Below are 14,037 nucleotides of genomic sequence, written 5' to 3'. Positions count from 1 at the left end.
GTTCTAGTTCTGTCTGTTTCTCCCATCTCGTGCCTTTTTCTCCTAGGTCTGCCCATTCTATACTTCTGTTTTTTGTTAAGCTAATGTGTGGTAATCGATTAGATTTATAAAGTGCAAAGAACTCCTGGGGCAATGAACAGCTGGCTACACTGTTCCCTTCTGTGTCCCAGTACAGGCTACGCAATACCAATCTGTTTGCATGATTCTTAAATAATTCTTGCTCGTATTCCTTATCAGGTCCTGGTGTGTTACAGTAATACAGGGTACAGTGCAGCAGGTATTGCTTATCAATGTCAAGGGAAGCGAACTTGCTGATGGCTACATTCATTAACTCTTTGGTCACAGTCCCTGGAACAGTCGTAACCAAGTCCTGGCTGTACCAATAAAACATTTCACCCTCCGGTTGCACTTCAAAGGTATCAGTTTGTCGCTGTGCTTCCATACCCTGCATGGTTGGGACTACTGCTATACCAAATAGCTGCATGAGGTCTCTGCCCAAGAGGTTCACTGGGCATTTTGCAGAAACAACAATTTTGCTTTTCTAAGTCAATCCTGAAACTGGATCGGTTATTGCAGTGTTACGGGAGAGAGGCTCCCGATACAGCTGTCCATTAGCTGCTTTGACCAGTATGTCATCAGACGACTTTGTGTTTTCTGGCAGTTTGGAGGGATGTATCAGGGTTTGTGATGCCCCTGAGTCACACAAGAATTTGACTTCCCTCCCACCCTTCTACCAAGAGTGTAACTTCTGGTTTCATGTCTGCTAAATAGAGTTCCAAGCTCAATAAAGCTAGGTCCAATATTTAATTTTCTTCATTGTCACTAACTTCCTGCACTCCCTCTACTCCCTCTATCACATTCTCATTTGTCTTTTCTTCGCTAGCCCCTTCTAGTGATTCCTGACTACCATATAGTTGGTCCTCATCCTCCTTGTCTTCCGTTGTTGCCTTCTTGTTTTTCTTGCGATCCCTTGCCAAATGTCCCTTTTTACCGCATTTAAAACATTATCCCCTTTTCTTTTGTCCTTCAAAGTCCTCTGATCGTTGATCAGATTGTTTGTTTCCCTGTGCATTTTTCTTGCCCTTTTTCCCAGACTGTACTACATAAACTTCTGCTCCATCTTCTACAGAAAATACTTGAGCTTTCTTTTTCTTTTTGCTATTAAAATGCCTTTCGGCATGCCTAGCATATTCAAGTAATGATTGTAACCTGCTTGTACGATGGTCTACCATATGTTTTGTAATAAAACTGCTTATAGGTGCAATACTGCCCTTTAAAAATGCATTATTTAACTGCTGTTCATATGGGGAATCTTGTGTTTGATCTTCAGGAACCTGCATCCACAGTGGTTATTAAAACACTCTAACAATCTGGCATAGTACCGGTCAATTGTTTCACCTTCTTGTTGGATGCATTGATTAATGCAAGTCCAGTCTGCCCTAGGTTTCCATTTTCAGAGATGCGGTCTGTAAGACCTTTTACTCTGGTGTCTAATTCTGTGCTGCTATGTGGGAGGGGTCTTTGAGCAGCGTCACGGGGATTCCAGTTCCCACTAATCATGTACCAATCCGGCCCTACAATTTGTCTTAACTACTTTTTCTATCTCTTCTCCGTTTAAGTTATAACTCAGCCTCATTCCTTGTAAGTCTTCTGAGAATTTTCTAAAATTAACCTTTGGATGGGGAATTCCCTCAGTGGTTTTCCGGATGTCTTCTAGATTCCAAGGTCTATACACTAAAATAGTTGGGTCCTGATCGTCTTGACCTGCCTGAGGATTGGGTACTTCTATAAATGGGCATATTTCTTCTTCTTCACTTATAGATCGTGAATTCTTAACCATTTGCCATAACTCGATGCCTTCATCTGAGTTACCTGCCTTTGTTCGGGACCTGGTCCTGATGGGATCTCTAATTTTAGTCAGTTTTAGTTTCATAATATCTCTGTCTTCAGTGACTACAGGATATTGTGGGGGTGGACTAACCCGTTCACTTGCTTCATATTCTGGTAAGGGAGGCGGAGGTGCTGATGCTATTACTAAGTTATTGTCCTCCTTAGCTAAAAACATTGCTTTTGAATTTTTGTTCTTTTGTTCCCAACGGTTTACTTCCTCAAGCCACCTGTGTGCCTGAGGAATTCCTAATCGACGTTGCTTTTTTACCCGACCTTTGGAATCGGTTGTGAGCTGTTTGATAAGTTTGATAAGTGAGGATTTTCTAATTTTCCATTGAATTCGTATATATTAACCCATTTTGAATAATATCTAATATTGTCGGCGCGCTGCGACTGCATATATTTTGCGTCTTCTGTTAAAAGTGGATTTTGGGGTCTTTTTGTGCAATTATTACCCATTTTGTTCTACCTTTTGATCGCTACGTAACTTCTCTTAATTTTTAACATGGTACCATGGATTTTGTTATAGTCTTTTCAGAATGACTGCCTACTTATTCTGTTTCTCCTGATCTATGACAAGACGGTAATCTTTTCTGTCCCTGACTTGTAAGAAAAAATACAGTCTGACAAAAACAATATACATCTAGTCCCTGATCTAAAACAGAAAACAGAAAAAATCAGATTCACCTTAACTGAGCCCACGTGATTGAACAGATTCATGCAGTGTGAACAGAATAAATGTATTAACCCTTTTAAACCTCGAATGCACTAAGCATGCATATTACTTTTACACATTTTTCTAACAATATATATATATATATATATATATATATATATATATATATATATATAAGCAAACATAGTAAACTGAGGGCAAGCAGCCTTTTATATATAGAATGTCCCCCCTTCACACCCTGGCAAGCCTTTAAATCTTCCCCAAATCTTTCTTTACAGTTCTCTGACAAATGAGTTTTGAGAATGATTTATCAGAGATACAAATTTCAGTGGGCCTCTCTCTTCTCTTTTTAGGGATTTCTCCTCATCCAGCAGATCAAACTTCTTTTTATTCTTAAAACAAGGTATTTGCCTTGAGTGGAGATACATTTTTAAGAACTGCCTGGCCCCTTGCTCCATTAAAAATTGGTGACCAAACTATCAGGTTTGACAATGACTTTTCACCCCTTGTAATGTCCAAAAGAAGAGCATGTTTCCCTCTAATAAAATCATTAAAAAAAGGGAGGAATAAAAGCACAACTCATATTCCCAGCAAAAATAAGACTATCCCTGCCAGAAGAAAAGAAAACTTTTGACTCTGTCAAAGAAGCATCCACATTTGCCCAAAAAAAGAACCTTTTAAGTCAACCTGAACCCATGGATTCTTCAATGAACTTAAAAAGACAAGCTTCAAAAAATGAGCGGATTATTAAAGAAAAAAATAAATGCAGAGACAAATGATTATACATAACTTCACATTTCATGCAAGTTTTTCATCATACACAGAAGGTAATATAACTTTTTTTCTCTCCTATTATCTTTTCCACAACAGTGCTAACTTTATAAATAATATATAGTACTCAAAATTCAAGTAAATCAAAATCTTATCCAACGGCAAACTACTATTTTATACTTTTCTCTTTATATACATGGCATAGCACTAGTTAAATGGTATAAAATTACTCATTTCATATATTTATGTATATTTCTTTTATATCCTTTACTTATTCCTTCATGTATGTGCCTTCCCTTTCTGTATTAGTCCTAATGTCATAGTATTTAATCACTGCAGGAGAGAAAAATGCTTACTGTGTTACTTTTAAGTATTTAAAAAGAAAGTGGTGATATTTTATTATATATACATTTACTACTTAATTGAACTTCTGTACTGCGGTGGTGGTGCTGCGGTAGCGTTGTCGCCTCACAGTTAGACGTTGCCCGTTCGATTCTCAGAGCGTCTTCTTTGTGGCGACATGCGTGAATGGGCGTTCCTTCGTTGAAGGTTGTGTGTTAGGCCCGGCAAGCCAGTACGTAAAAATCTACTGCCAATCATTAGCGGACTGGAGTTCCGCTGTGGCAACCCCTAACCGGGAAAAGACGAAAGACACAAACAAACAAACAAACTTAATTGAAATTCTGCAATGTGCTCCATTTAGCTAATATAACTTATAGGTGTGTGTAGTTGGTAATTTGGAGCATTTATTTTAAATATTCATCATTTTACAGGTTATGCTTCAAAGCTTCACTTCACTAGAAAATTTCCGCCTACTTAATTTTTGATGGAATTTTGACAACATTTTTGACAAGCTTGAGCTTCTAAAGACTTCAGTTAGGTCCCAGATTCATGAGAAACAATCTGTGCTGTCTTTCAGGAAGTAGGCATGACCTTTGAACCTGTTTCTCTTCACTGAACTCTAACAACCAATCATATTCAAGAATGATTGTTTGAACTGTGGTTTCATTCGTTTATCAATTATTTTATCTAAAAGGTCTTATAAGTATATGTTTTACTGTAAATAGTGATTTATTTAATCTGAATTACATTTATATTTAAATAAGAATTACAAATATGTGACAGTTTTAAATGCATATTTGTTCTTGTCTGCTTTAATGACTTACTCATAGTAAATAATTATTAGGATTAATCAATTTATCTTAGTCTGTTTAGATAAAAAAGTTAAATTGTATGCAGTTCATGTTCCTAGTTCATGCATACATAGTATATTGAATCAAATTTTTCGTTTTGTATGTTTTTAATGTACATGCAGTTTCTCTTCTGCTTGCTATTAAGCTGCAGTAGCTAGGAATGCCCACTAGATATCATGAGAGAGTTAGTTTGTGGCTTCTATGAGAGATAGAGTAGCCTGGATTTAGTTCATCCATGCAGAAGGTTGTTAAAATATACAGTTTTATTGTTTTCAAATGTAAAGTTTTTAAATTGTCCATAACAGTTTTAAAAAAAATGAATTTGTCATATTGAATCAAGGAAAGCACTTTTCAATTTTACTTATAATAGCAGTCTCCATCAAATGATAATATTTAACATTATATCTATTAATATGGGTTGAACAACCCCATGAAAAGTAGTGTCAGCAAATATTTAATGCTACATAAAGCAGATTTTGCATTCATTCAGGAATCTCACTTTGTAACAGAAGATCTAAAGAAATTAACCTTTAAGGATTATACGATTTTGGTTAAGTTCAAACTATAACCATAAGAGAAGAGGTGTCCTAATTTTACACAGAAAATCAATGAGAATTCCAGAAATAGTTGACTCATACTCAAGCAATAATGCTATGCTTGCTTTAGTCATAGTAAAACTAGATAAAAAGATGTGCACTTTTGAAAACAATACTGGATACAGGGTATTGGTACTAATACTGTGAAAAAAAACATTTTGATACCATAACATTAAAGTGTAAAGGTGAGTTACTGTTAGCAGGTGATTTTAATTGTATCTTGTCAGCCACTGATACTACAAGCGCTAAGCCCTTCAAAATGTTCCCTGTTGCCAAGCACTTGAACATTTATATAAAAGACAGAAATCTAATTATCATTGATGGTATAAAAATATCATCCTCCCTGTAATATTCTCACTACTCTTACAGATTTGGCATGCAGACCAACATAGACAAAGTCTTTTTAATCAGTTCTTTACTGGCCAAAACTGATAATGTAGTGTTGACATCATACCCTATGTCTGACCACATTGCTGTCACCTTCAATGTAACGCTTAATACTGACCCCTTAAACTTCTGCCAAAGACTACCTGCTTATCTAGTAACAGTACAAGGATTTAAAGAATGGTTTCTAGATGACATAAAGCTTTACCTAGACATCAATAATAATGGAAAGGTTTCAGATATTATCCTGTAGGACACTTTAAAGGTAGTCTTACATGGTAAAGTCAAAAGCTGTTATATAAATAAAAGGAAAGAGTGGGATAAAAAACTGTTGAACTAAAACTTAACAGCAAATGAAAATGTGCATTAGCTGACATATGTTAACTGAACAAGGAATATCACGATATCATGCGGCATAAAATATTAATAAATCTGGAAAAAATAAGATTACAATCCTACTCAGTTAATCCCAAGAGTTTGCACAGGATTGCGATTAGATCTAAACATTTAAATGAAAAAAAAAGTCATATAAAAGAAATAATACACACTAGTAATAATCAGACTATAAAAGATATAGATCTAAAAATATCTTATGTTTTAAAAACCATTACAAGAATATTAGTAATAATAAGTCATCTACAAGTGATAAGAAAAGTATAGACAGCTTTCTTGCTAATATTATTCAAAAGAAGCTATTCAAACACAATATTAATAGCATAGATAAACCCTTTTCCTTTAAAGAATTAAAGGAACAAATAAAAAATCTTAAGACAAAAAGGCACCAGGGCTGGATGGTCAAATTCCGGAATTCTACAAACTCTTACCTGATAACATCTTGAAAATCTTACTCAATGCATTCCAAGACATTAAAACTACAGCAAACATCACTCCCTCATGGAAATATCCGATCATCTCTCCCATCTTAAAACCAAATAAAGAGCCCAACCTTTGCACATCATACAGGCCAATTTCTTTCCTGAACATTGATTACAAGATATTCATGTCTATCTTAGCAGAGAGATTAAATAATATTCTTTCAGTATTAATTCATGAAGACCAAACTGGGTGTATCAAAAACAGTAAGGTACAAGACAATGTAATTAGATTACTGTCCTTAACAGACCTAGCAAACAAGAAAAAAAAATGAGCTTTCTATTTCAAGCCTTGATAAAGATAAACTTTCAACTCCTGAAGCTGGCCATATCTATTTAAAGCTCTGCAAAAATACAGTTTCCCCCCAAACTTTATATGATTAATTAAAAAACTATATGAAAAATCCATAGCCTATGTAAAGACTGGATCTTATCTATCTAGTCCATTCAAAATATTAAGAGGTACTAAACAGGGGTGCCCCCTCCCCATTACCCTTTGACCTGGCTATTGAGCCTCTTGCAAATTATGTTAGAAATAATAGATTCATAGGTTCATAGGTTGGTACTAGGCTATCTGCCCTAGGGCCTTTACAAGCTTAGCCATAAAAATTCCCTGGATATTTCTTCCCACAATATTTACTTCCCTGGACAGCATTAAAGGATATAAAGTGCCACTCATATTATCTGCCAAGGTACAACTGTTTGCTGATGACCTATTAATAAGTTCTAATCTTCTTCTTTCGGCTTTTCCCAGTCAGGGGTCGCCACAGTGGATCACCTGTCCGCTCATGATTGGCAGTAGTGTTTTACAGTGTCGAGTTGCCAGCTTGGCGCCCAACCTTCCGCAGAAGGCACACACATGCACACACTCATGCCTAGGGCCAATTTAGAGTGTCCAATCCACCTACAGCATGTCTTTGGGATGTGGGAGGAAACCGGAGCACCCGGGGGAAACCCACACATCTACAGGGAGGACATGCAGACTCCACACAGAAAGCACCCCAGCCGAGGATCGAACCAGAGAACCTCTTGCTGTGAGGCAACAACGCTAACCGCTGCACCACCGTGGCTGCCCTAAGTTCTAATGATATTGAAAATTCAATAGATCACCTATTACATAATCTCACTCTTCTAGCCTCTTGTATCCTGGCAGAGCAAACTTTTGTGGCAGACAAGCTAAGCAGAATCGGGATAGAGTCTTATAAATGGAAATTGAATGAGGGGAGCATCCAGGAATGGATCCATATGTGGGGAGCACCTAAAATATATCTACTTGCCTCTATTCACAACAATCAACTAGAAAAACTGCATCAAGACTCCATGTTAGTAGGCTTGGAAAACAGATAAGTTTTCATTTCCTTGGACAGGAATGTTCTTATATGCTTTTCCACCCTTTCCACTGAAACTGAATCATTTAAAATTTTCAGAAGGACTTTTCAAAATCATTGTGGTGACTCCATTCTGTTCCAGGCAACAGTTGTTCTTTCTTCTTTTGGAAATGGCCAAGGGGAATCACCACAAGCTTCCCCACAGACTGTACTTATTTACACAAGATGGGGTTGTTTGATACACCCCAGCTTGAAACACCTTTAACTGCATAGATGATAGACTTTTTAAACCTTTCAAGTACTTGTTTTCTGAGGATGTGTAGCAAACATTAAAGGAGGCACAGTCATCTAGTACTTGGAAATCATAAATTAACAAATAGAAAAGATGTTCTAGTTGGTGCCAAGACAAGAACTTAGGACCCTTTTAACATGAGTATTTCTCTGGTTCTGAAATATTTGTATAAGTTATTATCATCTGGCCTTTCTTGCTTTTCTGTCAAGGTTCATTTGTAGGCCATTTCAGCATGTCTGCTCATGGATCATCCCATTTTAATGCATTCTCATGTCACAATATTTTTGAAAGGGTGCTAACTAAATACCAAGCCTCTTATAAAACATGTGGCTCCTCCTTGGATTTTAACTTTGTTATAAAAAAATAATTATTGCTCCATGTGAACCAGCTCATTGGGCTGATTTGAGGTTTTTAACATGGAAAACAGTTTTGCTGATTGTTCTGACTTTTACAAGAAGAGTAAGTGAGTTGCAGACTCTTAAGGTGGGGCACCCTTTTCCTTAAACATAGGATTTCCCTAAGAACTAATCATTTCTTTATGCTTTAGGTGGTAACTGAGTTTACTTTGAGCCAGATATCGATTTCCCTCTCTTCTTTCTAGAATCTAAAAACAAGGGGCAAAAGATTCTCCATACTCTGGATGTCCACAGACAACTTGCATACTGTCTTGAAGAAGAAAATCTTTTAGGAACTCTAATCAGTTGTTTTTTGGGGAAGGTAAGAAAAAAGGACAACGTGTGTCAAAGCAGACTATTTCCCAATTGTTGTCTCCTGCTATATTACCTTTTGTTATACCCACAACAATAAGGTGATTCCAGGCAGGATAAAAGCTGATTCTACCAGGGCATTGGTGTCATATGCAGCTTTTTGGAAAGGATTTGGATTGTAGAAGTGTTGTATGAGCTGCAACTTGGTCCTCTGTACATACTTTTACAAAACACTATAAACTACAAACCTTTCCAGGTTTAGGAAAGGCTTTGCTGGGATCATTCTCCAGGAGCTCTTGTACTGTCATCCTTCCTCCTCCTAATCTGTCTAAGCTATGGTAATTTACTCATATTTCTAAGGCTACTGTAGCAGTGATCAATATGAAGACCATAGTAAAACTGTGTAAGTAAACTTACATAACAATAGAAGTTTGAAGGATCACTGCTGCAGTAGCCACTCCCCCAATTCCCTTATTTTGTATGTTTTTGTTGCCAAGGTGAGGATATATATTTTTACGTTCCTAGGACTGACCTTTTCAGTGCTTTAGTCCCCCTTTCTCTGCTGTCATGAAATCTCTGAAGGGCTTGGTGCCCCAACAACTGTTTTTCCCAAGTTCAGCTTGAACTGAATAACTGTTTGGGTACATGGAAGGTGCCCCTGAAGCTTTGGAAGCTGGCCAGCTGTTGTATCCTATGCAGATACAACCAACATAGCTAAGACTACTGCAGCAGTGATCATTCAAAGATCTAGTGGTATGGTAAGATTACTTACTCAGTGGTACTTGCTAGTAAAAAAAAAAAAAAAAAAAAAAAAAAAAGACAACATAAGGCATTTATAAATTTAGAAGCATTTTTATTATAAGATAGTGATTGTTCTGATCCAGTTTCATTTTACAAAGTTTTATAAACTATATCAAAATAAAGGTCTTTATAACAATAGCTGTTTTAGAGCAGTGCTATAAAATTGATACTGTTCAGTTTTAGAAATTCAAAGGTAGCTGTGTTTAGTATGTGATCATACTAAAAGGTATGCACAAGATACATATGGTAATCACATCTTCTATAGTGATGTTTAATTGGGTCGTGTCTGAACAGGATCGAGCTAGATCAGCTCTCTTATGTGGTCATCATACAAAATCAAGCAATGTATGGGGGCACTGGGATAGCCACAAACATGAAGCAGTAAGGAAAGGGTGGATGTAAAATAAACAAAATCAAAACATTTTTCCAGCAACATAAAACTTGTGTTTCTAGGAGTATGGATGTACACTGACCTAAATATGAGCCAGATGTGCACATTCTTATAAATGCTTCTATCCATTATCAAAGCCTGTCCCTTCCCTAATTAGTGCAAGGCTTCCATAAACAGTTTTCAACCTTCATTAGAGGGAGAACCTATAACACCTTACTCTGACTCTTTCCTACAAAGAAGATGAGAAAATGATCTTCTGCTTACATCTCTCCACTGCCAAAATTGCTGTACTTGTATCCTATGACAATGTCGGACTGCATGCCATCAAAGCAATGAGACTGGCCAAATATTTTAATTGTGATGCTGTCTTCTTTTCAGCTGGTCTGAAAGGATAACAGTAAGGCACATCCTTATTTCTTCATGCTTTTTAGTTTAGTTGGTCTGCAGGTCTTACTGAAGGTTGCACTCTTACTTCATAATGGCACATCTTGTGTTTCACATCATTTTGTTTAGGTTTCTAACAGATTTATAATAAGGGGCCTGTATTACCTCTTGCTGAGTTGGTGGAGTGTGTGTGTGTGTGTGTGTGTGTGTGTGTGTGTGTGTGTGTGTGTGTGTGTGTGTGTGTAGGGTGTTGGCTGTAGGAAGGATAGAATGATCCTTCCTGTAACAGACATGAAATAACCAAATTGCGTTGAGGTTACGGACAGCAGCCTGATAGCCTGTAAGTATGTGGCAAGAAAGTTACTGTCATGGTTGCTTTTTGCAGTCCTTGTATTGTTTGCAATGTCCTACCCATGTCTACTTGTTTCCATTTACATGTAATCTGGCTATAGGCTGTATGGCAAAATGTGAACAACCTTGCCATTAAAACATGCTGTTCAGAACCAAGACAAAGGACTATAAGTGGATCTGTAGTAACACAGGTACCTCATCGCCATGATTGTGAAAAGTTGGTGTACTGCTAATTACTCTGCAATTTTTTTTTATTAATTTTGTTTGTGAGCGTGTGTGTGTAATAAGTGGATGTGTTTCTTCTAATAATACTAGAATCTATAAAACATAATTTATTTTTATTTATTTTAGGAATTGGAACATCAAATAGCTGGAGTTCTCCGAAGCAGTTTTCATCAGTGTCCCACTGTTCAAGCTCAGCTCCGGCTGCTGGAAGTATTTGAAGGCATCAGTGGAAGAGAAGTAGTGCAGGTCAGTGATGTATAGCACATTGCTGAGTTATGAAACTTCTTGCATATTAACTTTTTACATAAAAATGACATTAGTCAGTCTGTTTGAAACTGCACAGAAACCATGGGACTAAATTTGTTTAACAAATTTCTTTTAAGTTCAAACATGACAACTTTATGGGTCAATTGACATTAATTTTAATTGGCAAAACCATAGGTTGCATGCCATTTTTTGAAAGCCAGTTAGTGTTGAGTACAGCAAATATGTGACATGTACAAAATTATAAAAAAAAAAAAAAAAAAATTTTGCAGGGGACAAGAATGCTTACAGCCCCCCACATCTCCCATTTGGAGCACATTGTGTTAACGAACAAAATTTTTGTTACTACAAACAGAGCGAGTGCTGTTCACCGAAATTACTTTTGATGACAGTGGAGTTTGCTTTTTTCTCCACTGTTGTGCAACCTCTGAGTTGGTATATACAAGTCTTTTTAACAGGTATGTGGGAAAACACCACTGTCCCATTTTTATTTGTTTACCCTGTGTTTTTACCTTAGCTTTTATTGGTGCCAGATATGAAATACTTATTGGATTTATGTCAGAGCTTTCAATTAAATGCATATTTTCCCTATGAAATATGATTTTTATTTAGTTTATCCCAGTTATTGCACTTTGGGGGAGTAATATGCAAATTCTTTCCAACTTTGTACTTCTGAATTCATGTCTTCCCTATCAAATATTTTTTTTGGTTATATTTTCCCTTCTAGGTCCCCTAAATACATTTTCACAGTTGTAAATCAAGATCCAGTCCCTATCTCTAAATAATATTCTCTGCTAAAAGTGATTATTTCTCCCAAAATTTTCTTAAGCTCCATAACAACAGATGTGTTGTTCTATCTCACCTTCATTCTTACAATGATGGGTTCAGAGCCGAGAATCGGCTCCAACTCAGTCGAATACATAGCTGAAAGTCTCAAACCTGGCTTGTGGAAAGAAGTTATCCCACAATGCAGTGGTGTAATTCCCCAGATCTCATTTGCCGCTTTATGAGGTTGGATGCACACATCTTGGCAGTGGCTAAGTTGTGACAAATTTTCTCTTATTTTTCCTCTAAACTGTTATATTTGCTAATAGACAGCTTATCTTCTAATTATATTTAAGTCATTGTGCATTTTATTGAATTACTGTTAGATAGTGATTGTTTTTATCCCCTTTGACATGGCTTTTGCTGTTGCCTTGTAGGCCTACTGGTATCCCTTGTAGTGGTTGTTATTTCTGTCTGTTAAGTTTATCAGTAGCTCATTTAAGTTAGAGAATTATTTGCCCGTTTAAGTTTAGAGGGCTTGTAGTTTATTGTTGTCTTGTCTAGAAAATAGGATCATTTGAGTTAGGGGCCCTATTTTTCTCTCCCTGGTTGTCTTTTCCTTGTGTTTCCCATAGTTACTGTTCAGTGTATCTTTAGCTTTTCATTAGTCATAGCTAAATTTTTCTTTTTGTTGTTGCTTTTGTGGTCTTACCTTAACTATGTCTAAAAACCCAAAAGAGAGAGAACATAAGCCTTTGGGCTTTAAAAAATGACAGAAGTGCTCACAAAAAAATGTCCACCACAGATGGACATGTTATATGTGTTTATTGCCTTGGTGCTATTTACCTACAAGAAGACTGCACTTTTTGTCACTCTTTCAGTGCAAGAGTACTTCAAGAAAGGAGAAACAAATTGATTCTGAAAGGGCTCTTAACTCCAACTTTTAAGGAAGCCATCAATAGTTGTTCTTCCTCTTCTTCTTTTTTTCCTTCCTCTAAAAAGGAAAAGTCCCAAAAAAAGACATTCACTTGCAACATCGCCTCAGTTGGAGTCACCAGTCAAACTTCCAAAAAATCTCCAAGGCCACTACCTCCTCAGCTCCATAGTCCTCAGTGTCATCGGAGGTCATATTAGTTGACAAGCCTGGTACTTTGGCTCCAAAGTCCTCTGAGCCGAAAGATACCTCTACTCGGAGCCGGTCCATGGATATTTCACCAGTTTCTCCGACATTGAGATCTCAAATTCTGCACAGGTCTCGCTCTCCATCCCTATCTTCCAGGTCCACCAGGATCTTATCGGATGATGGCATGGAATGGGTGGTGCGCAGACTCCTGAAGTCGCCGGCGCTGACTAAATTACTCTCTGTTCCCACCCATTTGGTCTCAGAGCCTATTGTACCAGTTATACTCATTGTTGTTCCTCCTCTGAGCCAAGCTGGTCCTTCGGAGCCAGAGTGCTTGGTACCACTTACTGTGGATCCTTTGGTTCTGGGACTCCCTTCGGTGTTTATGGAGCCAACATCTGCTCCGACTCCCTTAGTACCATCAGTGGAGTCTGGGAGCCAGGATTCCCTGGTCGGACCCAGGGGGGATTCTCGGCCCCGATCTTCTTTGATGCCATGTCTACCCCTCAGAGCATTGGCCCAGGTTAGCTCGGCTCCCACATCAGCCTCGGGTCCAATCTCATTGGTTCCAGTGCCTTCATCTGTCTCCTCAGAGCTGAGGGAGTCTTTGGAGCCAGTGGGATCCACCTTTGAGCTGATGAGGAGTGTGTTGTCTAACCATTCACCACCACAGAAGGATACTAGTATTCATCCCCGTAAGGCTCCGGCTACTGTCTTGGCACCACCCATACCACAGGACAGCAGAGATCCAGAGTCTCAGGATCCCCCAATGGGCAAACCCCTCTCTTCCGAGGCCTCCCCAGAATATCCTTCTGAGGAGCCATCTCAGAAGAGAACTTGCATGAGGAAGCACGTAGACTCCCCAAATGAGTCTGTCACTTCAGACACTGACCTCAATGAGTTGGAAGGGTCCTCACGGTCGTCCTCTGATAATATCTCATTTGCAGATACTCTAGAGATCCTGAAGCAGGAAGGCAGCTGGCAGGGCACCAACCCTTCTGAGTCCATGTACCTGAAGGCTTTT

General features: G+C 37.8%; 1 protein-coding gene across 1 annotated transcript in view; it reads left to right on the top strand.

Moving 5' to 3' along the window:
- LOC122787923 (dynein beta chain, flagellar outer arm-like) overlaps positions 1-14,037 on the top strand; it is a 5,188,001-nt gene that overhangs the window by 355,192 nt on the left and 4,818,772 nt on the right. The window contains exon 13 of the mRNA XM_044054850.1: positions 10,988-11,107. Within this exon, the coding sequence (XP_043910785.1) occupies positions 10,988-11,107 (120 nt within the window). The remainder of the gene's footprint in view (positions 1-10,987; positions 11,108-14,037) is intronic.

This window comes from Protopterus annectens, chromosome 13.part0, assembly GCF_019279795.1.
Source record: "Protopterus annectens isolate FY-2018-M chromosome 13.part0, PAN1.0, whole genome shotgun sequence".
NCBI classification, from domain to species: domain Eukaryota; kingdom Metazoa; phylum Chordata; order Ceratodontiformes; family Protopteridae; genus Protopterus; species Protopterus annectens.
This window is presented reverse-complemented; position numbering and strand designations above follow the sequence as displayed.